Below are 27,353 nucleotides of genomic sequence, written 5' to 3'. Positions count from 1 at the left end.
GACAAACCCGGTAAGCACAGCAGATTCCTTTCCGAAAGGACATGAGTGAACCAGATGAGTTTTTATGACAATGGTTTCATGGTCTTCATTAAACTTTTAATTCCAGATTTTTATTGATTCAAGTTGCACCATCTGCCGTGGTGGGATTCGAACCCAGGTCCCCAGGGCATTACCCTGGGTTTCTGGATTACTAGTCTAGTGACAATACCACTATGCCACCCTCTTCCCTGATTGAAGCCAGTGGGCTATTGTGATTAAATTCCATCGCGGCAATGGCCACAGCGGGATTGCCGTCAGCGCTCTGGCTGGTATCTGTGCTTACCACCATGATCATTGAATTCCAACCAACATTCGGTGTCGGTGGTCTTTCGTCAGAACTGGGAAAAGCTCGAAACATAATGGGGACAATTCTCCAAGCCCGCTGCGCTGCTATGGCAGTGATGCAGGTCGGGAGACTCAAGCGGAGGCAGTTTAGCAGGCTCCCCACTGGGCGCCATGGCCTCCGTGAGTCTCCGGTTGCCGTATTTCCGGCGCTGTCAGCTCTGCGCCAGAAATTAATTCCAAACCTAGTAAGGGTACTTTAGATTTGCCCTTGCAGCCTATGGAACTGCTCCAGGAGATAAAAGCACCATCTTTTTGGTCAAGTACTTGGACAATGCTGTCTGATTGATTGACGCTGCAGAAGGAAGCCATTTGGCCCAGTGTTTCTGCACTGGCTCTCCGAATGGGCAATATGACTTAAGTGTCTTTCCTCTGCCTTTTCCCCGTAACCCCTGCATGTTGTTTCTATTGAAGTAATCATTTAATGCCCTTGATTGAATGTGCCTGCACCGCACTTCCAGGCAGTGCATTCCAGACTCGAACCACTCGTGGGCTGGAATTCTCCGGCCAATCACGCCGGCAAGATTCTTCGTTCCCACTGGCAGCGCACTCCTGCCCGCGGGTTTCCCGCCAGCATGGAATGATGTTAATGGGAATTCCCATTGACACCGGCGGGACCTGAGAATCCCCCTGCTAACAAACAACGCGCCACCTCCCGCCAGCTTGTGGTGAACCATACACGGTTACCACTATGGGTACTTGTACATATGTTACTCTTGTTACTGTTGGGGTGTTCCACCTGTTAGCATTGTTCTGTGGTACACTCCGTTTGGCTCCGCCTTCTTATAGGAGTATAAAGGTCACTGCACTTCCTAGTGACCCTCAGTCTGGGATAGTATTGTTAAGCAGTGGGCTCCATTCTTGTTGCGAATAAAAGCCTTTATTTCCCGAGTACGATCTAGCCTCTCGAGTGAATTAATCGCGCATCACAGCTGCTGAGCCAAACACGCAGCTGAGAGGCCAGAGAATCTCACCCTTCGTGGAAACAAGTTTTTTCTCACATTACATTTTCTTTCTTTGCAAACTACTTTAAATCTGTGCCCTCTCGTTCTTGATCCTTTTAAGAGTGAGGACAGTTTCTTTCTATCTACTCTGACCAGTCCCTTCATGATTTTGAATATCACTATCATATTTCCTCTGAGCCTCCTTCTCTCCAAGGAGAAGAGTTCTAACCTCTCCAATCTATCCTCAAGACTCAAGTTTCTCATCCCTCATTCTTGTAAACCTCTTCTGCACTCTCTCCAATGTGTTTACATTCTTCCTATAGAGTGGGCCCCAGAATTGTACACAATACTCCAGCTGTGGTCTAACTGGTGTCTTGTATAAGTTCCTTGTTCTTGTATTCTATGCCGCTATTAATACTATATGATTTATTAACTGCTCCGTCCATCTGTTTTGCTACCTTCAGTGATTTAAGTACATGTGTGAAAAACAAAAAAGATTACCATAAAGATGGTTATCTTTTAATAGACAAAATACTTTATTGTTATTCCCATAACTGTAAAAACTTTTACTGCGGTATTTATCTTCGAAAGGACATCATTGACGTACTGCTGGAGTGAATCAGCTTTGGTGTTTGCTCTTGGGGAGAAAAATGAATTAAGAGCTAATCTATTGCATAAGGAGCCAATGAGCTGCACAGCGGAAACATATACATTAGTGGCATGATGTGTTTTTTGTCTCAACCATTCTATTACAGGGAGGTATTGAGTGGAATATAGATGCTTACTCACAATAACAGGAGAGTCAAAGATCACTTCACACTGTCAGTGGTTAAATATAGGTCTGTAACTCTCAAGATTCAGGACAGTCTATGTGGGGGGCAATATCCCAAAGATCCCCTGGGGAACTTCCTTCTCACCCACTGAAAAGTTCCCAGGGCGGTACGGTAGCACAGTGGAGGGCGGCACGGTAGCACAGTGGTTAGCACTGCTGCTTCACAGCTCCAGGGACCTCGGTTCGATTCCCGGCTTGGGTCACTGTCTGTGTGGAGTTTGCACATTCTCCTTGTGTCTGCGTGGGTTTACTCTGGGTGCTCTGGTTTCCTCCCACAGTCCAAAGATGTGCGGGTTAGGTTGATTGACCATGCTAAAATTGCCCCTTAGTGTCCTGAGATGCGTAGGTTAGAGGGATTAGTGGGCAAAATATGTAGGGATATGGGGGTAGGGCCTGGGTGGGATTGTGGTCGGTGCAGACTCGATGGGCCGAATGGCCTCTTTCTGTACTGTAGGGTTTCTATGATTTCCACGAAAGATTGCATGGCAATTGCCCCGGGATTTCAAATTTCTCTGCACTGGGAACCATCTGAAAATGCAATTTAAATTGCAAACTTTGGAGGCTTCCTACCGTCATAGGGCCATAACTTCTGAGCTCCGCAGCGCTGGATTGGGAGGGTACCTCTCAGAACTTGACAGGTAAGGGTTTGCACGGCAATTGTTCAGACGCAATTGGGTGGCATAGTGTCACAGTGGTTAGCATTGCTGCTTCACAGTGCCAGGGACCTGGGTTCAATTCTGGCCTTGGGTGGCTGTCTGTGTGGAGTTTGTACGTTCTCCCCGTGTCTGTGTGGGTTTCCCTCCAGGTGCTCCAAGTCAACTGTCTTCTGTGCCCCCGGATCAAGCACATGTCAATACCACAAGAACATCACCTATGCAAAAGTTGACCTCTTAATTTTTGGCCTAAAAAGATTTGCACCAAAAATCCGACCTTTATACAAATATATGGGGTAAGATTCTCCGGCCTCCCAGCCGCATGCATCCCATCGGTGGGAGATGGCGCGATGTTTGCGAGCGGCGGATTTCTCTGGTCACACTGCTGTCAATGGGAATTGATGTTATCCCAAGCGGGCGGGGGTGCGCTGCGGGCGGGACCAGAGAACCCTGCTGGCGTGAATGGCTGGCGAATTCCGGCCATGGTGTTTCATCAGCTGTAGAGCGCGTTGAGACATTGAGTGGTTGTGAAAGGCGCTTTATAAATGTAAGTCTTTTGATTTTCTTTATCTTTGGAAAAACTGCTGGTGTTAAGCTTGAAAAAAGGAAATTGATCCCTGCTGCTTAATAACAATTATAATAATAATCTTTATCTCTGGTTTGACTTCAAGAGTGGAAGAAGAATGTTGAATGACATTACCTCGGCATACTGTACCATTTAGCCCTACAGTTAGCTTTTGCTTATGTTATAAATGTTATGTTTCTGACTATGAATGCAGAGGGGACTATTTAGTAGAGTTTTAACTTATATTCAGATATCATAAAGGTCAAAGCTACATCAAATTGGGGCTCACCACGATTTCCAGTAAACTTAAAAGTGTAGTTACAGAAAACTGTGCCAATGAACAGCTGGTCTGAGGCTGTCAGATGGTCAGAATTAACTGGAGGCATTATATAATGTCCTCTTGACAGATGTCTCTAGTCACACATGCTTTCTGATGTCAATATTTATGCAGTTTACATAAAATATTCTTCTTTTTTGCCCACGTGGCCAACTCAAGGGAATAAACATGCCAACCGCAACAATGTCCTATTTGTGAAAAGGGTTTGTGACAGGCCATGAAACTGTCCAGCTAAAATTTGTCCCTGCTACAATATTAACCTATAATTCCTCTTCCTAATACTATGTTCGGATTAGATCAACAGCAATTCCTAGGAGAGCCAAAGTGTTCCATCATTGTTCTGTGACAACAAAACAAAGCACAAGCATAGCTACTGGTTCAGTGAGCATCAACAGCATGGTTGATGGACAAGAATGTATTCCATTTCAATTGCTGCTCCGTGTGGAATTAGTTGTCCCAGCTGGGGCAATGGTGGGAGCATTAGAAATGGTGCACGGGCTTAATATTTTATGCCATCTTTAATTCAACATCTGGGACCCACGCCATCACCATCATGCTATGTGTGAATCTTGTGCCAGGGTGTTGATTAGCTGATATAGCTTCTGAGAAGCAACCAGTTCTCATTTCTTAAGGTGCGTCCCCAAGCCCTCATTTCGATAGCGCTCAGCCAAGGTGGGAGAGAACTTCGCCTTGCAGCGAGGTGTCTTCACTACTGTTCCTGCCACCGCTATCTGCTCACTTGTGTATCATGTGCTGCACTATATACTTGGAGAATTCTAATCTACATGGTTTGTGCTGGTTCTTGTGAGGAAGAGAGCATGATGGTGCATACCAAGGGTGATTTTCTCTTCTGAAAAGAACCTAGAGGAAAGAGAAAAGGAATGAGATTTAGGAAGGCATTAATGAGCTGGGAGTTAGCAGGTGACTTTCTTCAGAATTCAGTTCATCAGAGATGCTGCCAACCTTCTCTTCTCTGAAGCCCATGGCTTTTCTCAGGCCGGTCACATCCAGGATGCAGCAAGACATGGGCAATATCCAGGCTTGGGCTTAGAAATGACAAGTAACATTTGTGCCACACAAGTGCCAGACAACGAACATCTCCAACAAGAGCGAATCTAACTATCACCCTTTGACATTCATTGGCATTACCATCGCTGAATCCTCCACAATCAACATCCTGGGGGTTTACCTTGACCAGAAACTGAACTGGACTAGCCATATAAATACTGTGGCTACAAAAGTAGTAAGAAGTTTAACAACACCAGGTTAAAGTTTATAACCCTGCCTCCAGGTCACTCACCATCCTGACTTGGAAATGTATCACTGTTCTTTCGTTTTGGCTGGGTCAAAACCCTGGAACTCCCTCTCAACAGCACTGTGGTTGTACCTAGACCACTGGGACTGCAGTTCAAGAAGGCAACTCACCACCACTGACTGAAGGGCAATTAGGGATGTGCAATAAATGCTGGGCTAACCAGTGGCACCCACATCCCATGGGTGAGGGTTATAAACTTTAACCTGGTGTTGTTAAACTTCTTACTGTGTTTACCCCAGTCCAACGCCGGCATCTCCACATCATGGCTACAAAAGTAGGTCAGAGACTAGGAATCCTGCAGCGAGTAACGCACCTCTTGACATCTCAAAGTCTGTCCACTATCTACAAGGCACAAGTCAGGAGTGTGATGGAATACTCTTCGCTTGCCTGGATGAGTGAAGCTCCAACAACACTCAAGAGGCTCAACGCCATCCAGCGGCCCTCTTGTTTTGCATCCCTTACGCAAACATTCACTCCTTCCACCACTAACAAACAGTGGCAGCCTTGTGCATCATCTACAAGATGCACTGCTGGAACTCACCAAACCTCCTTTGGCAGCACCTTCCCAACCCATGACCATTACCATCTAGAAGAACAAAGGCAGATGGTAATTTAGGAACAGCACCACCTGGAAGTTGCCCTCCAAGTCACTCACCATCCTGACTTGGAAATGTATCACTGCTCTTTCGTTTTGGCTGGGTCAAAACCCTGGAACTCCCTCTCAACAGCACTGTGGTTGTACCTAGACCACAGGGACTGCAGTTCAAGAAGGCAACTCACCACCACTGTCTGAAGGGCAATTAGGGATGTGCAATAAATGCTGGGCTAACCAGTGGCACCCACATCCCATGTGTGAGGGTTATTGTGCCTGGTACTCTTGCATGTTGGCTACGACTCTCACCAACTTTTACAGATGCACCATACAAAGCATTCTTTCTGGTTGTATCACAGCTTGGTATGGCTCCTGCTCTGCCCAAGACCGCAAGAAACTACAAAAGATCATGAACAAAGCCCAGTCCATCACGCAAAACAGCTTCCCATCCATTGACTCTGTCTACACTACATGGGCGAGACGATGGCCTAGTGGTATTATCACCAGACTATTCATCCAGAAAGTCGGTCAATGTTCTGGGGACCCGGGTTCGAATCCCACCATGGCAGATGGTGGAATTTGAATTCAATAAAAAATATCTGGAATTAAGAAACTACTGGTGACCATGAAACCATTGTCGATTGTCGGAAAAACCCATCTGGTTCACTAATGTCCTTTAGGGAAGGAAATCTGCTGTCCTTACCTGGTCTGGCCTACATGTGACTCCAGAGTCACAGCAATGTGGTTGATTCTCAACTGCCCTCTGAGGGCAACTAGGGAACGAGAAAGAAAGCTGTTGGCAGTAAGCTCTCTCGATGGTTTCCTTAATGATGTGACGGAAGGGAGAATATCACCAAAACTGGCGGGGATGGAGGTGAATGGACTGTTGGCAATTGTTGTTTAGAGAGATGAAGCTTTGAAGAGTTGTACTCACCCTCACTGCTCTCGTGGGCTCTGGGGGCCCTATTTTACCATTTTGATTCTAAGCGCTGGGCAGACTTGAAACTGGGAGTGTTTCAGGGCTGACATTTAAACCCGTTCTCAGGCGCCCCCATACGCACTCTGCCTGAAAAAATATCAGCGATTTTGAATCGTGCTGCAGAAGCCTGTGGGCGGGGCTTAACGCGCCTGAAACACTGCAGCTCCGATCGATGCCTCCAACTGCGCCATGCACAGAAAAAATAATAGAATGCTGCTCCCCTGTCACATCCCTCGCGGGCCGGATAATGCCTGCCCCTGGCCCCCACAGACATTGCCCCACCCCCACAACATTACTGACCGTCTTATCCCCCAACCACCTCCGCCACCCAGACGGATTCCGGGCCCCTCCCCTCTTTCACCCCCACTGATCTCAGGCAGAGTGGCAGCAGACCCCCCTTCCTCCCCCCCACTGATCTCAGGCAGAGTGACGGTGGAGCTCCCTTTCACCCCCACTGATCTCAGGCAGAGTGGCAGCAGAACCCCCCCCCCCCCCCCCCCTGCTTCCCCTCCACCGATCACAAGCAGAGTGGCAGCAGACCCCCCTTTCACCCCCCACTGATCTCAGGCAGAGTGGCAGCAGACTCCCCCTTCCCCCCCACCAATCTCAAGCAGAGTGGCAGTGGACCCACCCATTCCTCCAGCCACATGCTCCCATGAATCACAGCTCCTTAAAAAGTTGAGAGACTGCAGCAGTGCAATTTGCGAGGGCTTTGTGCACATCCTTCAGCTGGCAGAGTGCAGAGTGAACCAGGACCCAGCAGCATCCACAAGACCCAAGGTCAGTGATGAGACTCGGGTCCGTGCTGTAAATCGGACATCAGAGACGCTGTTGACCAACAGTCCCCCACAACCCCCGACACACTTGCAGAACCGCCACCGACCTGAGAAAGAAAATAGCCACAACGAAAGGACCCCCATAAGCAGCAGAGAGCCGTGGAACGCTAAGCACTTCCCTCCTCACTAACCCTCACTGATGGGGCGCCCGAATCGGACTTTTATGGAGCATGTCTGTTTCGCGCTGATTCCGGATGGGCGAACGCGGTGGTAAAGGTGAAAGTGCCGGTAAGGTTCGGCATGCAGCCCATTAAGTCAATTTAAATGCATTCAAATGCATTTAAATAGCTGTTGCACCCATTTCGGACGTGGTCCCAATCGCGGGCATTTTTGGGCCTTGCTAAATTGGGAACTGGTGCGGAGGCGGGCGCAGATCACGCTACTTTACCAACTTTACCTCATGCCCAACTTTACCAAGTTTTCACACCCAAAAATGGGCGCAACGTGATGGTAAAATCAGGCCCATTGAGTCGTAGAGGTTTACAGCATGGAAACAGGCCCATCGGCCCAACTTGTCCATGCCACCCAGTTTTTACCACGAAGCTAGTCCCAATTGCCTGCATTTAGCCCATATCCCTCTATACCCATCTTACCCATGTAACTGTCTAAATGCTTTTTAAAAGACAAAATTGTATCCACCTCTACTACTGCCTCGGGCAGCTCGTTCCAGACACTCACCACCCTCTGAGTGAGAAAATTGCCCCTCTGGACCCTTTTGTATCTCCCCTCTCTCACCTTGAACCTATGCCCTCTAGTTTTAGACTCCCCTACCTTTGGGAAAAGATATTGACCTGATCTATGCCCCTCATTATTTTATAGATCTCTGTAATATTATTGAAGTTCCTTCTACACTGATGGCACGGACTCTTTCAGTCACCTTTGTTTTGACTTTCTGGACAGTTGTCCTGTTGAAACTCTTGTGGGTGCTAGAAGATAGTGTGTCTTTCTTTACCCAGATCTCCTCAAGCAACCCATCCTAGGAGGCTCCTGCCAACCAAGGAGTGGTCTTCAACTTACTGCTGCCCCTGATGCCCATATTATTCCTGTCAGAGCAGGGGATGCAACTTTGTTTGAAGGAATGCATTCCTATTATAAACAGGTCTTGGCACCTAATAGGAAATTGCTTTGCTTAAATGGCTGGGCTGCCCATTACTTGACCCAATTGGGAAGGTAACCACACATTCTGATTAAAATGAGGGCCAGACGTTAAAATAACCCAGGGATTACACTTGCGGCAAGACCCACGCCCTTGCCCTGCCTGAACAATCCTCGCCTGAGTTCCTCTTGAGATTTCTGGATCTCAGCCCTCAGGAGAAGACCATCGGAATGTCCCCTATGGTTGGGGGTGTGAGGGTGGTCGGCACATCCTGAGGGACCTGCTGGAATTCCTGTCTCCTGTGCCTCAACTGTACCATTGCTGGCAAGTCCCCGGGGTGGGGGTGGGGGGAGGGGGGGGGGGTGCGGGGGTCGGGGGGGGAGGTGGTCATTAACTTAGCACAGGATGAGCGTGGCCTATACAGGGATTATCCAGCCTTGAATGCAGCCTTGGAACTCCAAAACAGAAATAGTCTCCCTTCTGGAAATCTGCTGTATTATAAAATGGTGGCAATTGAAATTGCTCCTGCAGCTCTTGGAGACCTGCTTCACCAGAACGCAACTGGCAATGGAAGCATGAACTCTCCAGCACAATCACTACCACATGACTGAGATGTACAGAAGTGCCATCGGTGTGGGAAGGTGTGGGCTGGGAATATTTACATTTCCCACTGCTGGGAACTCCAGCAAGGGGGGAGTTGCAGGTCACCAGTGGGGTGTGTTTCCAGCTCCACCAAAGTTATGACAGGATAACAGGATTGTGAATTTTTGGCCTTATTGCTAATACACAATTAATGTAACATCTAGCGTTTAGAGATGGCAGCATGGTGGTCATGTCACTGGACTAGCAATCCAGGGGCTAATGCTCTGGCGACATGGGTTCAAATCCCACCACAGCAGCTGGTGGAATTTAAGTTCAATTACAGGGGCGACACGATGGCACAGTGGTTAGCACTGCTGTCTCACAGTGCCAGGGACTCAGGTTCAATTCCAGCCTTGGGTCACTGTCTGTGTGGAGTTTGCATGTTCTCACTGTGTCTGCGGGTGCTCCGGTTTCCTCTCACAGTCCAAAGATGTGCAGGTTAGGTTGATTGGCCATGCTAAATTGCCCCTTAGTGTCAGGGGGATTAGAGGGGTGGATGCATGTGGGTTGTGGGGAAACGTCTTGGGTGTGGATTGTTGTAGGTGTGGGTTCGATGGACTGAATGGCCTCCTTCTGCACTGTAGGATTCTGTGATTCTATGAATTACAAATGTGTTAGAATAACAGAATCCCCACAGTGCAGAAGGAGGCCATTCGGCCTGTCGAGTCTGCAAATTAAAGGTTTGCAAATTGAGTCGCCCAAATTAAAGAAGTTCATCTCAGTAGTGGTGACAAGGGAACTATCATCGATTGGTGCAAAAACAAATGCTCTTTAGGAAAGGAAATCTGCCGTTCTTACCTAGTCTGGCCTACATCTGACTCCAGACCCACAGTGGCGCAGTTCATATAATCATAGAATCCCTATAGTGCAGAAGGAGACCATTCGACCCATTGAGTCTGCACTATCAACAATCCCACCCTGGCCTTATTCCCGTCACCCCACCTATTTACCCTGCTAATCCCCATGATACTCAGGTCAATTTAACATGGCCAATCCACCTAAGCCGCACATTTTTGGACTGTGGGAGGAAACCGGAGCACCCGGAGGAAACCCACGGGGAGAATGTGCAAACTCCACACACACTGTGAAGCGAAGCCGGAATTAAACCCAGGTTCCTGGCACTGTGAGGCAGTAGTGCTAACCATTGTGTTGCTCACACTCCTAACTCCTAGGAGTTGACTCCTAACTGCCCCCTGAAATGGCCTAGCAAATTCAAGGTAAAGTAGGGATCGGTGACAAATGCTGGCTTTGCCAGTGATGCCCACATTGCATGAAAAGGATCAAGAAAACAAAATTTAAACACAAGGGGTGCGAAGTCAAACCTGAAGGATCATCAAAAGCTGCAAACTAATGAGTATCTCTCACAGATACTGAGCTGTATCATGGACATTAGCTGAATAAATTGATCTGTTTCAAAGACAAACAGAAATGATGTCTGAATCACCTTCAAGCATGCACTATAACAGAAGACCACAGTGCTACCCATTTGTTCTATGTATTGCCTATCATGTCTTCAGATTAATCATTGGGTTAAAGAGGTGTAACATGCTCTTTTCAGACACTGTGCCGCCCATATCTTCCAAAACGGTGGACAGGAAGCACATCAGCAGGTCCGACCTTCACCTTGTGCTGCCTGCCATACTTTATGAGTGAAAACAGAAGGCCTTTACTCATGGTCGAAACAGATGCTGGGCCTTTTGCACGTGCAGATAAAGGACCTCGTGCCTGTTTCCTGGTTTCTACGCCAGTTTACCCTGAAGTGGCCAGCAGCATCGCAGGCTGAACTCATGGAAATCAGTCCTCAGCATAGTTAACTCTTGTTGTACTGCGGCTTCTCTTCACACCCACAGTCAGGGAACACAACTCTTTATTCAAGGTCTTGTCACACCACCCTCCAAATGTAGACTGCCCACTCTGGGCAGGTCCCAGCAGCTCAACCCACACCTGAGGTCACATCACCCATTCCTTTAAAGGGGCTATGCCCCAACATATATAACAGGGATCAGCTATAATAAGGAAAATCAGTAACATACCTGAAAGTGAGGTCAGAAGGAGCAACAGGAACAAAAGTTCCCTCCCTACTGCCATGACTCCCAGCCATACTTCTTCCCACCCATTCCATCCCTGGCCCAGAGGTGCCCAAATTCTAATAACACATTATCCAGCCAAGTCTCCGGCTGAACTCCCTTACTGAGGGGCTTTGCGTCACGAACAGAGACCTGATGTTTCTTCATTCCTCTTCGCTCTTCCATCATGTTATGTCAAACTAGGACTGCGCTATTCTAATTGTGTATTTTGGGCATTCATTTGTTTTACCTTATGCTGGCAACTATTTCAATAATACATTGGCAATTCGGTTAAATAAGCAGCTTGTTGGAGTTCAAAGTCAATTATGTCAGGTGGCTAATGCATCTGAGAAAAGGTAAGATTTAATTGTGGCGCACAATTGTATAAATGAAATATAATGGGCTGTCATTTTTTTTAAGCAATAAAGGATAGTTCTGGAACAAAGAATAAGTTCCACCCAAGATAATGTAGATTTTGTTTCAAAATTAATATTTCCTTTTAAATAGTGAAACTGGAAGATATATGAAAAATTGTCCCTCAATGGACTCCACTGACATTGTCAACAGATTCTCTTCCTAATTGGACAAAGTAAAATACCTCCAAGATTGACATGATCATGTCAGTAAGATAATGCAGCCAAGAGTTTAGAAGTGCAGAAGAGTTTAGAATTTTAGAAGAGTGAGAGGGGATCTCATAGAAACTTATAAAATTCTAACAGGGTTAGACAGGGTAGATTCAGAAAGAATGTTCCCAGTGGGTTGAGGATAAGGGGTAAACCTTTTAGAACTGAGGGGAGGAGAAATTTCTTCACCCAGAGGGTGGTGAATGTGTGGAATTCACTACCACCGAATGTAGTTGAGGACAAAACATTGTCTGATTTCAAGAAGAAATTAGATATAGCTCTTGGGGCTGAAGGGATCAAGGGATATGGGAGAAAGGGGGCATCAGGATATTGAATTCGATGATCAGCCATGATCAATATGAATGGTGGAGCAAGCTCGAAGGGCTGAATGGCCTACTCCTGCTTCTAGTTTCTATGTTAACCTTCCATCTAGAAGGACAAGGGTAACAGATACATGGGAACACCAGCACCTGCAAGTTCCCCTCCAAGCCACTCACCATCCTGACTTGGAAATATATCGCTGTTCCTTCACAGTCACTGAGTCAAAATCCTGGAATTCCCTCCCTAACGGCATTGTGGGTCAATTCACAGCATCTAGCGTTTCAAGAAGGCAGCTCACCACCACCTTCTCAAGGGCAACTAGGAATGGGCAATAAATGCTGGACAGCCAGTGGCGCCCATGTCCCACGAATTAATAAAACAAATCTTTGTTCAATTTACTCTTAGTTTGGTTGAGGAAATAGCTTTCTGAACTGATTTTGGACTAGTCAACTTTTTTTCAATGGTGCTTCTATCTCCAAAGTGAAAAATGGTCTCCAAAACTCTGAAGAAAAGAAGGCAAATTCTTTATTTTTTGGATGGATATAGAGTCAGCCAAAGAACTACTTGGCTGGTCAACTTTTCCTACTGTTTCTCTTAACGTATCTTGCACAAATTTATCAAGGAACATTCTCAAATGTGGTCATTGATTTTCCCCTCCTCAGGTTTGCAGTTTATGTGTTATTTTCAAACCTTGGAACTGCTCCATGAAAATGCTGAGGTGTAGAAATTACTCTGGGCCCATTTTCAGGCCCAGCCTACAGGTGCAGCACAAGTAGAGTGTTCTCGAGCAGAGTAGATGGATCCACTCAGACATTGGGCCAAGCACCACATCTGCAACTTGGGACGAGTTGTTGGGGCCTTCACATTTAGAACATGAGGTCAAACTACCCACGCCCTTAAGCTTGCTCCTGCCCCCAACAGACAACCGGCGCTATCATGAATTTGTTTTGTGGGAAATGAATAATCATTGCCAAAGGAAGAAAAGCATTGCATCCTCAGTATTCCCATCAATATTTCTAGCTCACCCCAACTTTACCTATAGAAATGCAAGTTCTTTCTTTATTCACAGCTATAAATTACAAAAGCATAAAACTCACGTTAAAATTTTCCTTATCCATGAAGGTGATTCAACAAATATAATCCACCATATCAGTCTAATTGTACAGTTAATATTACGCGACCACAATAGTTATCATTTTTACATTCTTGCAGCATGACAAATGTGATTTTCCAGAATGTGATCATTTAAATTTGTACTTATCCTCATTATCTGCTGACTGGTCTTTAGCCAGCTATGTTTTCAGGTCTTTTTTCAAAGGTGTTAATTGGTTCAGTATTAGTTCTTTCTGCTGGGAGTCTATTTTATGTATTTAAGCTGCAAGTGCCTTTGAGTATTGGGAATTTTGTATCCACAGGCCCGATTTTACCATTTTGATTCTAAGTGCTGAATCTGGGCGCAATTCAGATCCAACTTGGAAATCTGTTCTCAGGCGCCCCCCCCCCCCCCACCCCCCCTCCCCCCAACCGCCGACGCACTCAGCCTGAAAAAAACCCCAGCAAATCTGAATCGTGCTGCTTATTGCGTCCGAAATGCTGCAGCTCCAATCGGAGCCTTCAACTGCGCATGCACAGTAAAACAAATTTGAAAAACGTTCCCCTGCCACATCGTTCCCGGGCTGCAAAAAGCAGATAAAGTGAGCAATGTCCCCCACAGACATTGGCCCACCCCCAAAACATAACTATCCCCCTTATCCACCCCCCCCGCCCCCCCCGCTACCCAGACCAATCGTGACCTCCTGCCTCACTTCTCCCTCACCGATTGCACGTTGAGTGGCAGCGGACCGCCCCTTCCCCCTCCATCAGAGAACGATCTGGCCCTCCTCCCTTCTCCTCCCCCCCCGCCACCAGAGAATGATTTGGCCCTCCTCCCCCTCCCCCAACAGAGAATGATCTGGCCCTCCTCTCCCGCTCCCACCAGAGATCCATCTGACCCGCCTCCTCCCCCCCACCAGAGAATGATCTGGCCCATCTCCCTCCACCCCCCCCTGCCCCCCCCGCCACCCGCACCCCCCACCAGCACCAATCTGGGTCAGAGAGCCACTGGAAGCTCTGAACTTACCTCCTCAGAAGCTGGAGCGCCCGAAATAGACTTTTGCCGAGCATACCTGTTTCGCTCCGAATCTGGACGGGCGAACGCGATGGTAAAGGGGGAAATGCTGGTAAGTTTGGGCATTCAGCTCATTCAGTCATCACGCCCATTTTGGGTGCGGTGATGATTGTGGCCATTTTGGGCACTTGGTAAGGGGGGATCGGGTGCAGAGGCGGTCGTGTATCACGCTACTCGCTTTTCGCCCAACTTTACCAAGTTTTCGAACCCGAAAACAGGCACAACTTGTTGGTAAAATTGGGCCCCATGTCTTATTTTCAGATCCTACTCGGTTCATTACTTTCTGTGCCGCCGTGCCATCCCATATTGTTCTAGGAAACTGTCTGGAATATACTGTCTGAATTCATCCTCATGGCTACCTCTGCCAATTTGATTTCCCCGATCCACATGAAGATTAAAGTCACCCATGATTAATGTACTGCCCTTTATATAGGCTCTAATAATCCCCTGATATATTCTCCGTCCTACAGTGTAACTTCTGTTTGAGGGCTTATTGACTACGCCCAATCTCATTTTCCCCCTGTTATTTCTTACCTCCACCCATCTACACCTTCTGATCCAAGATCTTTTCTTGCTATCGTCCTTATTCCATCTCGTACTAGCAAAGCTACCCCACCACCTTTTCCTTCCTGCTTGTCCTGATGAAAAGACACACCCCTGAAAGTTTACTTCCCAGCTTTGATCTCTCCTTGTATACGCAGGGGTTACAGGTAATGTTTAGCAGTTGAGATTTGGCTGTTTTCAGCAGTGCTTACCCGCTCCACGCCCAGGATCCCAGAGTCAGTTAGAACAAAGAACAAAGAACAAAGAACAATACAGCACAGGAACAGGCCCTTCGGCCCTCCAAGCCCGCGCCGCTCTCCGGTCCAGGATTGAATCCTGAATCCAGGATCCCCGCCCAATTTTCCAGCCTATCTACATCCTAATATCCTATCCACCGAGCTGTCCCTCACAGCTACGATGCTTTGTTCATCACAACCTATTAACTCACCCCCACCCCCCCATTCCAGACCATGTGATCTCCAGGGAGAGGCGAAAACCCAGAGTGAAAACCCCAGGGCCAATATGAGGAAAAGAAATCTGGGAAATTCCTCTCCGACCCCCTGAGGCGATCGAAACGAGTCCAGGAGATCACACTGGCCCTGATCAGAAAATGCTTCCCAACCCTATTCATTTCCACTTCTGCTTTACGAACACCATCTGAATTCCCTGCCCCCGAGACAGGTTCCCAACTATCCGCAGTCTCGCTCTGTACTGGCACCAGCAAGATGATCATAGAATGAAGCCTTGAAACGAGAAACAAAGAACAATTAGCCCGCGCCGCTCCCTGGTCCAAACTAGACCACTCTTTTGTATCCCTCCATTCCCACTCCGTTCATATAGCTGTCTAGATAAGTCTTAAACGTTCCCAGTGTGTCCGCCTCCACCACCTTGCCCGGCAACACATTCCAGGTCCCCACGACCCTCTGTGTAAAATATGTCCTTCTGATATCTGTGTTAAACCTCCCCCCCTTCACCTTGAACCTATGACCCCTCGTGAACGTCACCACCGACCCGGGGAAAAGCTTCCCACCGTTCACCCTATCTATGCCTTTCATAATTTTATACACAGTTGTTAAATGAATCTCAGTCCTGCCTGCCATTCACTATCAGCGTGAGAGGGGGTGGGGGGGGGGGGGGGGGGTGGGGTGGTGGGGGTGGTGGTGGGATCCAATCCAGATAAAAACAATTGGAAACCAACCAGAACACCTTGCAAGGCACAGTCAGAACATCAGCGTTTGGTTGGGTGTGAGGCAGGGCTGTTCAAGTCAGTCAGTCTCTGTTCCGTTAATGGTGCTAATTTTAACTCTATACATCAAGAGACCCATGGGATGGCACAATGGTTAGCGCTACGGCCTCACAGTGCCAGGGATCCGGGTTCAATTCCAGTCTCGGGTCACTGTTTGTGCGGAGTTTGCACATTCTCCCCGTGTCTGCATGGGTTTTCTCCCACAGTCCAAAGATGTGTGGATTAGATTGATTGGCCATGACAAATTGCCCCTTAGTGTCAGGGGGATTAGATGGGTAAATATGTAGGGTTATGGGGATGAGATCTAAGTGGGATTGATGTTGGTGCAGGCTCAATGGGCCAAATGGCCTCCTTCTGCACTATAGATTCTATAATTCTACGTATTTTCTTTTACGACAGTAATTGAAACCTTGTTTCATCTTTTCTCTAATAGAATGAATTCACTCCTGTGAACCATTTTTCATAATTGAGAATCATCTTTGTGACCCCTCTCTGGGTATTGTCCACTGCATTAATGATAAAGATAGCAAATGCTAAAGATGCACAATGTTAGTCGTTGAAAAGAAGGATAGCAGGTTGATGTGCAGAAATGGACCTTCAAACCTCTTCATTTCAGAGGTCCCGCACACACACCTTTTGTGTCCCTGATATTTCTGCAAAGGCGGGGAGGGAATAGGGGCGTGTGTCAGCAATTGGAAACCAGAAATACCAGGAGGGCAAATGAGCTCTGCTTAATTTAATGGTTGGACTTCATCAGCAATTTTCCTCCATTTCCCTTCTGGCCATGGACTATGTTGAGAAGACAGCAGCTGGAGACAAGAATTCTTAATGTGCTGCAGTCAGGAGAGAGTGAGGAATTGTGGAATGGAACGCTTGTTGGGGAGAGATCATAATGGAAGGCTTAGATGAGGGAAAGGGGAAAGCACTCATGTTTCGCCTGACCCATAAGCTGTGCCATAAAAAATTCTTTTTTTTTCATTTGTTCAGGTTATTGACAGTTTCTTTGCATTTACTCCATCAAAGCCCGAATTCATAATTTTGAACACCACTATTAAATATCCCCTTAACCTTCTCCTTTCTGAGGAACATCACCTCAGCTTCTCCCATCTCCTCGCATAACTTGTCCCTGATACCCATTGGTAAATCTCTTCTTCCCTGTCTCCATTGATTTGATATCCATTTGTATTGCTCAGAATTGGACACAATCCTGCAGCTCAGGCCTGAGCGGTGATTTATAAAGGTTCAGCATTTCTCCCTTGCCTGAGGTCACCTCGCTCAGCACAGACCAGGAAATGATTCTGTGACTCACTGGTTCAGCTGCATTAGTTTGATTAATTGAACCATCTGGGAGTGCCATTCAGGCATTCTCAGGCAATGGGTGAGGGGTGAGGTGGGGGGGGGAGAAACCAAAATGTGTGGATTCTCAGAGATAAAATTAAAAGTTGGAAGCAAGCAAATTTTAATTTTTAAGTCAAAAAGGGAAGAAATAAAGCAAAATCAATGAAAACGATGACATTTTTTTTTTAAAGTAACAGGGAATGGGGAAGAGCCGGCAGGGAAGTGAAATATGTCTCAATTCAGCAATAATAAATACTCATAACCTCTCAACAACACTTGTCTGTTAAGGATGTTCAGACTCGTTATGGCTGAGCAGAAGTTGTTACCATGGCAATGACAATGGATGGATTTTGCCATTGGGAACATTGGCAGACCTTTAAAAATGGCGGGTGGGGTCCAAATACGAGATTCAAGCCCCTATCCCCATTTCTGGCATCTTTCACTGACATGGGCTAAGGATGTGAGCAGGCTCGTCCACATACAACAAAATTATTGTTTGAATTTCAATTGTTAAATGATGTATTGTAAGTTAAATGAGCTTTTCTGTAGAGATTGGGAAATCTAATGTAACAATCTGAAATTATGTAAATGACGAGAGTACTTTTAAAATGAAAAAAAAATTGCAGCAGCTGTCAGTTAGAGAAAACCAGGTCCACTTGCACCTAGACTGATTTGATTGACAGGCCATCTGGTGTAGCTTATCAAAACTTAGTCAGATGCTTTTGCAATTTTAATAGACTCAGTTATCTGTGAGCTGGAATGGTTTGTTCTGACAGCTGTGACTCAATTTACCTGAATTCAACTGAACCCCAAATCCCGGTTGAGGCAATCCTCATGTGTGCGGAACTTGGCTATCAGTTTCTGCTCAGCAATTCTGCGTTGTCATGTGTCGTGAAGGCCGCCTTGGAGGACGCTTACCCGAAGATCAGAGGCTGAATACCTCTGCTGAAGTGTTCCCCGACTGGAAGGGAACACTCCTGCCTGGTGATTGTCGAGCGGTGTTCATTCATCCATTGTTGTAGCGTCTGCATGGTCTCCCCAATGTACCATGCCTCAGGCATCCTTTCCTGCAGCGTATCAGGTAGACAACATTGGCCGAGTCGCAAGTGTAGGTACCGTGTACCTGGTGGATGGTGTTCTCACGTGAGATGATGGCATCCGTGTCGATGATCCGGCATGTCTTGCAGAGGTTGCTGTGGCAGGGTTGTGTGGTGTCATGATCACTGTTCTCCTCAAGGCTGGGTAGTTTGCTACGGACAATGGTGTGTTTGAGGTTGTGCGGTTGTTTGAAGGCAAGAAGTGGGGGTGTGGGGATGGCCTTGACGAGATGTTCGTCTTCATCGATGACATGTTGAAGGTTCCGGAGAAGATGTCATAGCTTCTCCACTCTGGGGAAGTACTGGACGATGAAGGGTACTCTGTCCGTCGTGTCCCGTGTTTGTCTTCTGAGGTTGTCGGTGCGGTTTTTCACTGTGGCGCGTCGGAACTGTCGCTCGATGAGTCGAGCGCCATATGCTGTTCTTATGAGGGCATCTTTCAGTGTCTGGAGGTGTCTGTTGCGATCCTCCTCATCTGAGCAGATCCTGTGTATACGGAGGGCTTGTCCGTAGGGGATGGCTTCTTTAATGTGTTTAGGGTGGAAGCTGGAGAAGTGGAGCATCGTGAGGTTATCCGTGGGCTTGCGGTACAGTGAAGCGCTGAGGTGACCGTCCTTGATGAAGACGCGTGTGTCCAAGAATGCAACCGATTCCGGAGAGTAGTCCATGGTGAGTCTGATGGTGGGATGGAACTTGTTGATGTCATCATATAGTTGTTTCAATGATTGTTCGCCATGAGTCCAAAGGAAGAAAATGTCATCGATGTATCTAGTGTATAGCATCAGTTGAAGGTCCTATGCAGTGAAGAGGCCTTGTTTGAACCTGTGCATGAAGATGTTGGCATATTGAGGTGTGAATTTGGTCCCCATGGTTGTTCCGTGCGTCTGGATGAAGAACTGGTTGTTGAAGGTGAAGACGTTGTGGTCCAGGATGAAGCGGATGAGTTGTAGAATTGCATCTGGAGATTGGCAGTTGTTGGCGTTGAGTACTGAGGCAGTTGCAGCAATGCTGTCGTCGTGGGAGATGCTGGTGTGGAGTGCCTTCAAACAACCGCACAACCTCAAACAGACCATTGTCCGCAGCAAACTACCCAGCCTTGAGGAGAACAGTGATCATGACACCACACAACCCTGCCACAGCAACCTCTGCAAGACGTGCCGGACCGTCGACATGGATGCCATCATCTCACGTGAGAACAGGTACACAGTACATACTCTTGCAACTCGGCCAACGTTGTCTACCTGATACGCTGCAGGAAAGGATGCCCAGAGGCATGGTACATTGGGGAAACCATGCAGACGCTACGACAACAGATGAATGAACACCGCTCGACAATCACCAGGCAGGAGTATTCCCTTCCAGTCGGGGAACACTTCAGCAGTCACGGGCATTCAGCCTCTGATCTTTGGGTAAGTGTTCTGCAAGGCGGCCTTCACGACACATGACAGCGCAGAATTGCTGAGCAAAACCTGATAGCCAAGTTCTGCACACATGGGACGGCCTCAACCGGGATCTTGGGTTCATGTCACACTATCAGTAACCCCCACGACTTGCCTGGGCTTGCAAAATCTCACTAACTGTCCTGGCTGGAGACAATACACACCTCTTTAACTTATGCTTGGCCCTCTCTCCACTCACATTGTCTGTACTTTTAAGACTTGATTACCTGTAAAGACTCGCATTCCAACCATTATCTTGTAAATTGAGTTTGTGTCTTTATATGCCCTGTTTGTGAACACAAGTCCTCACTCACCTGATGAAGGAGCGAGATTCCGAAAGCTTGTGCTGCCAAATAAACCTGTTGGACTTTAAGCTGGTGTTGTGAGACTTCTTACTGTGCCCACCCCAGTCCAACGCCGGCATCTCCACATCATTCATAATTAAAACTGGCAATTTCCCAGTAATTGAGATGGGTTTTCTAATCTTCTGGCTGGTTATTTGATTTGATTCAATTTATTATTGTCACATGTATTAGTATACAGTGAAAAGTATTGTTTCTTGCGCGGTTTGAATCGGCAAAGCATATCGTTCATAGAGAAGGAAAGGAGAGTGCGGAATGTAGTGTTACAGTCATAGCTTGGGTGTATAGAAAGATCAACTTAGTGTGAGGTAGGTCCATTCAAAAGTCTGATGGCAGCAGGGAAGAAGCTGTTCTTAAGTTGGTTGGTACGCAACCTCAGATTTTTGTGTCTTTTTCCTGATGGAAAAAGGTGGAAGAAAGTATGTCCTAGGTGTGTGGGGTTCTTAATTATGCTGGCTGCTTTTCCAAGGCAGCGGGAAGTGTAGACAAAGTCAATGGATGGGAGGCTGGTTTGCGTGATTTGCCTGCTTCTGTTGGCATCTTGGGTCTGCCTGAACTCCCCAGAACAAAAAGGGTGAGGGAATTTTAAAGGAGATGGGTCTGCAGGATAGGGAAGTTCCCCAACTCAATCTTTCCCTAAAATCAGACAAAGTAAATATTCAATTCCCTGGAACTGCAAGCATTTGAAGGGCAGTGTTCTGGATTTCATCAATAAAAATATCACTTAAAATGAACTGTGAAGAGGATGAATCTTTCTTATCCATTTTCCTCTCCTTAATGTAGCCTCAGTGGGTAAGCTCAGTCTCTCAGTCATTAAGAGGTTGATTAATAAGCTACAAGCCTCATTAATCACTGCAGAGAAATGATAGATAAGCCAGCTTCCAAAATACATGCACTTGCTCCACAAGGATGTTCTAATTTAACAGTGGAGCATTTGATATTAATTCAAAGTAATTTATTTCTACTTTTATGTGGATCAATGGATTAATACATGAAATTTAGCACATCTATCTGTAATAGAGCATCAATGCTTTGCAAAGATTCAAAATGACAATGTGGCAAAGTGAAGAGATCTTCCTCTCCATACCTGGCTATTAAGTATTGATTTGAATCTGAATATTGTTTATCTGAGCAGTCATAAAATTCCCAGATGTATCCAATGTCATCCATGACTTCTTTGCTCATTAAGCAAATACGCCTGCTATCATGTAATCATAATGATTGTTTTGTTGTTGCATTTTCTGCTGGGCAAGCCAACAAGTCCCTGCATTTGTAAGAATCTATTATTAAATGTACAGTAACAGGGGCATGAGGAAAATCACAACATCATTGCATGAACAGGAAATCATGTTTGATAAATTTAGTCATGATGTGGAGATGCTGGCGTTGGACTGGGGTAAACACAGTAACAGATTTAACAACACCAGGTTAAAGTCTAACAGGTTTATTTGGTAGCAAATACCATTAGCTTTCGGAGCGCTGCTCCTTCGTCAGATGGAGTGGAAATCTGGGCAGATGGAGTGGAAATCGGGGCAGATTTCCACTCCATCTGACGAAGGAGCAGCGCTCCGAAAGCTAATGGTATTTGCTACCAAATAAACCTGTTGGACTTTAACCTGGTGTTGTCAAATCTGTTACTGTGATAAATTTAGGCCAGGGCGGCATGGTGGCACAGTGGTGAGCACTGCTGCCTCACAGCGCCAGGGACCTGGGTTCAATTCCCAGCTTGGGTCACTGTCTGTGTGGAGTTTGCACGTTCTCCCCGTGTCTGTGTGGGTTTCCTCCGGGTGCTCTGGTTTCCTCCCACGGTCTGAAAGAGGTGCTGCTTAGGGGTATTGGCCGTTCTAAATTCTCCCACAGTGTACCCGGACAGACGCCGGAGTGTGGCAACTAGGGGATTTTCACAGTAACTTCGTTGCAATGTTAATGTAAACCTACTTGTGACTAACAAATAAATGATAAACTTTTATTCGAGCATTTTGAGAATGTAACTAACCAGGTAGATCCATTGGAGAACCAATGGATATAGTTGCCGGAATTGTCCAATGCCATTCGCCCTGCCACCGCTGCCATTGAGAATGGAGAATTTGGCACTTAGCCAAATCACCATTCACAGCAGCAGCGGGACTGGAGAATCCCAGCCACAGGCGAGGTGGGAGAATCCCAGCCAGTATATCTGGATTATCAGCAGGCATTCAATAAGGTCCAACTCAAAGGCTTCTGACACTATTGGGGTGATATTTCCGTCTCACCTGCCATAGGAATCATACAGGGTGGGGGCGGGGGGCGGGGAGGGGTGGGGGGTGGGGGGTGGGGGGAGGGGGCTGTGGTTGACCTTGGGTGGGATTTTTCGGTTTTGGGGTGAGCGTGGTGGGAAAATCCCATCCTAAGGGATTAGGGATAATATATTGTCATTGGTTGAGGGTTGGTTACTGGACATCAAACAGAGAGGAAAAATCAATAGTTCATTGTAGGATGACAGGGTGATAAAAGTGGAGTGCATTGGTTATTTGTTCTCTATTTTAATGAGTTAGGTGAGGGAACTGAGTGCAATGTATCCTGGGTTGCTGATGATACAAAGTGAAGGGAAGTCAACTGTGAGAAAGATACAGGAGGCGATCTCTCATCCCACTGCGCTAATTTTTTAGCGCAGCAGGCCGGGAGATTTCAGCAGGGCCGGATTAGTGTGATCCGTGCTGGGCAACCGGCTCAAAGCGCATATTCCAGCAGTGGATTATCGACACAGTCAGCTCCACGTTGGAAATTGGCATGGAGCTACATTAGGCATACAAAGGAGCATGCAAATCTAATTTAAATATAATTAGACTTCAGTCCCAGGCCCAGCAACGTCTCCCCCCCAACCCCCCGCCAGGAGTGTTTCACTCCAGCGAGCTTTACAATAGCTCTCCACCTTCAGGGAGCTGGTGGCCCGACTCCGCTGGAGTGAAGGGGGGCAATCGGCACCCCCAAGAGAGTCAGGTGCCGGGTGGGGGGTGCTGCCCAAGGGCATTGGCACCCTGGCAGTGCCAGCCTGGGCCCCCCTGACACTGTCCAAGGGGCAAAGTGCCAATGCCCAGGGGCACCTAGGCACTGCCCATCGGGCATAGGGCAGTGCCAAGAGGGTGGGGCCTAAAGGGAGCGGGGCCTGATGGGGCCCCCTCTGGGGGGAGCGATTGGTGGGGGTGGGGGATTGCAACCAGAGGGAGGGAGGCCCACGGTCAGGGCTGGCCATCAGGGTGGGGTTGCGGGGGGGGCGGTTTGGCTTGCCAGAGGGAGGGGGGATTGTTTGGTCTGTTGGTGGGATGGGGGAGGGTCGGGGTGTTGAACGGGAGATGGGGGGGGGGGGGGCAGTGATCGAGGTGGGGGGTCAGGGCTGGGCTCGGACATGCTTGGGGTCCAGCGATCGGGCCTTGGGGGGGGGTGGGTGGGGTGGAGGGCCGGTGTTGTGGAGTTCACGGAGCTGGACCGCGATTGAGCTGGCCAGTGATCGGGAGGCCGGCAGACTGTGCATGCGCGGACCTCAGCATTGACATATCAGTGCATATGCAGTGGCCTGCTCTGTGCTATGCTGCCGGCCTCTCCAGCGGGGATAGGTCCTGCCCATTGATTATTTATGCGCTTCACGCTAGTGCACTCTGCATTGCACAGAGTGTGGGAGTTTCGTTTTAGAACTCCCATTGAAAAAACAACATGATTTACTCCAGTTTTCACACGAATTCGACACTCAGAATTTTTTGGGGAGAATCGCTCCCATAAAGGGAATACAAAGGGATACAAATGAGTTAAACAACTGGCAATAAAGTGGTAGAAAGAGTATATTGTGGGCAAGTCTGTAATTAATCATTTTTGTGGGAAGGATTGGGAAACAGTTAAAAGAAGGGGGATGAGTAAATGTTGGGTAAGCAGACTGATTTCTTGGGACCTTGTACATGACCACAAGAAAGTTAACATGCAGGTATGGCAAGCAATCAGGAAGTCACATGCTATGCTGTTCTTCATTCAAATGAAGCTAAAAGAATAAGGATAGTAGGGAGAAGATAGTGAGGGATGATGGTGTCACCATCCATGTCAGAGGTGGCAGAGAGAGCATGGAGAATGAGGAGAGAAAACTCACAGAATCACGCAGTATGCCACTTATAAATTAGATTCACCATTTCAGTGTTATGACAGAAGCAGAAACCTGATTAAAGAAATTCAAGCTTGGTTGTGGGAAAGATAGTCATAGATTATGGAGGTGGCAGCATGTTAAATATTAGTTCAAATGCACTTTGGAGCGACATAATTGGGATAAAATGTCATAAGATTTTTGTTTTCCTTCCTCCTCGGTTTAACGTTGTTGATTTTATGCAATGTGTTTTTATTTATCAATAAAATATTTGCAGAGAATTGCACATACCAACAAGGTCCCATTCTCCATTTGGTAAATAGGTAGAAATATCAGCTTCCATCATTTGCAGGTCCAATAGCCAACCATTATGTGTCCAGGAGCCAAACTTTAAGTTGCACTTTTGGACGTCAAAGGGGAACCAGCGGACATCAATGTAGCATGTGCTCTTCAGAATACCTACATTTTCCAAAGACATTAAAGCATGTAATTTCAATAATAAACTGTTTGACTTCCACCATCATCTTGTTACCTCTTTGTCTTATTTTAAAAACCTCCTTCAAACCATGCCTTTGCATGCTACTTCTGTGACCTAATGACGACTTTCATCTCTCAGTTAATTCTATCTTTCAATTTATCTGGGAGATTTTATTAGGTTAGAGGTACAAGTTGTTATGTTGAAGCTTTGGAAGAAAAGCTTGAAGTTGATATGTGTGCAAACCAGAAAGTTCCAGATTCAATGGATTTTCCAGCCTCGCCCATCCCGAAACCATTAAATCCCCACCCGAGGTTAACGGACCTTCCCATGCTCAACCCCTCGCCCACTCCGATTCCTGGAGAGATCCGGGAGGGGGTGGGGGGGCGGGGAGGTGATGGCCTAGATGTATTATCACCAGATTATTAAATCAGAAGCTCAGCTAATGTTCTGGGGACCCGGATTCGAATCCCACCACGGCAGATGGTGGAATTTGAATTCAATAAAAAATATCTGGAATTAAGAATCCACTGATGACCATGAAATCATTATTGTCGGAAAAACCCATCTGGTTCACTAATGTCCTTTCGGTAAGGCAATCTGCCATCTTTACCTAGTCTGGCCTACATGTAACTCCAGAGCCACAGCAATGTGGTTGACTCTCAACTGTCCTTCAAGAGCAACTAGGGATGGGCAATAAATGCTGGCCAGCCAGTGACGTCCATGCCCACAAATGAATTTTTTAAAATGTGACTTCCAGTCTCATCTCTTCAGGGTCTCAACTGGAAAATTTAATCTACAAAATGCAGACTGTAGGGCTATATTATGACAATAAAAGGGAAATAAAGTCTCCAGAAATTTTCAGGATAAGTATTTTTCTAATTAAAGGAGACAAGTACATTTAAATCTAAAGTGTTTATCAATATGTTAACCTAAATATCCCAAGGCTATTCAATTTAGGCTCGAAGCTCAATGATTCACAAAGAGATGGACCACTCTTTTGCCATGTAATCCATTGAAACATTGACAGCGCAGAGAATGGTTAGATGGGGAAACCATCAGCCCTTTTCATCTGGAATATGGGATGTATTCAAAAGTTGCGATTAAAAACCTCACAGCTTATTTGTTTGGGATACAATTACATCATTCAATTTTCCCTGTTGTGTTACCAGCTGCCTAATTTAATAACCAAGGTACAGATGTTGCGAGAATGCTGAGAATGTAACATATTAATAAAAAGTCAAGTCAGATTTCCACACTTAGAGGACGTCCAAAATGGCTTTATTGATGATTGCATTAGCAAATATTAGTTTTGTCATTGGAGAATCTATTGCAGCAGTCTAAAGATAATAATGAAATGCTTGGATTTCTGGAAGTACATTCTATAAGGATGTAATATTGAGGGGATTTCATAAAATAACAACATCAATTTCAACTGATCTCTGAACTCCACATTGAAGTTACACTTTTATAATAATTGTTAGGGATCAGCTTATCTAATATAGGCTTTGAAGTTCAAGGAGACAATCCCGTTCTGTCTTAATTAATTTTTTTCCTAGTCATGATAGGTAAAAAAATAAATGCCCCAAGTGCATTTATTTTGCTGAAAGTGTGAATGATCATAACATAGTCAGTATTTAATGATGTGATATTCAGCAGAGTAACATCAATTTTGTACACCCAACATCAGGAGGCTGCTTTGCTCACTAATGAGCACCCCTGACTCTGAGCCAGAAGCTTCAGGTTAGAGTCTGATACGAGGGTGTATTATCTAAGGAAGGCGCACTGAAATCATAGAAAGCAGTCTTTCCGGTTACATTACAGCTTGGTATGGCTCCTGCTCTGACCAAGACCAAAATAAACTACAAAGGGTTGTGAACGTAGCCCAGTCCATCATGCAAACCAGCATCCCATCCATTGACTCCATCCACACCTTACGCTGCTTTGGGAAAGCAGCCAGCATAATCAAGAAACCCACGCACCCTGAACGTACTCGCTTCCACCTTCTTCTGTCAGGACATAGATACAGAAGTCTGAAAACACATGCCAACTGATTCAAAAACAGCTTCTTCCTGCTGCCATCAAAGTTTTGAATGTTCCTATCATATATTAAGCTGATCTTTCTCTTCACCCTATCTGTAACTGCAACACTATATTCTGCACCCTCTCCTTTCCTTTTCCCTTATGTGCTCTATGAACGATATGTTTTGTCTGTATAGCACGTAAGTAACAATACTTTTCACTGTATCCTAATACATCGATGGCACAGTGGTTAGCACTGCTGTCTCACAGCGCCAGGGACCCGCGTTCGATTCCCAGCTTGGGTCACTGTGTGTGTGGAGTTTGCACATTTTCCCCGTGTCTGCGTGGGTTTCCTTTGGGTGCTCCAGTTTCCTCCC

General features: G+C 46.6%; 1 protein-coding gene across 1 annotated transcript in view; it reads right to left on the bottom strand.

Annotated features, from left to right (window-relative positions):
* The window catches only part of LOC144495264 (neuronal acetylcholine receptor subunit alpha-7-like), a 95,793-nt gene extending 70,968 nt beyond the window's left edge, over positions 1-24,825 (bottom strand). The window contains exon 1 of the mRNA XM_078215335.1: positions 24,771-24,825. Coding sequence (XP_078071461.1) covers positions 24,771-24,825 — 55 coding nt within the window. The remainder of the gene's footprint in view (positions 1-24,770) is intronic.
* Between the last annotated feature and the right edge of the window lie 2,528 nt (positions 24,826-27,353).

This window comes from Mustelus asterias, chromosome 6 (assembly GCF_964213995.1).
Source record: "Mustelus asterias chromosome 6, sMusAst1.hap1.1, whole genome shotgun sequence".
Taxonomy (NCBI): domain Eukaryota; kingdom Metazoa; phylum Chordata; class Chondrichthyes; order Carcharhiniformes; family Triakidae; genus Mustelus; species Mustelus asterias.
Note: the sequence above shows the minus strand (reverse complement) of the source record. Positions and strands in the feature narration are given on the sequence as shown.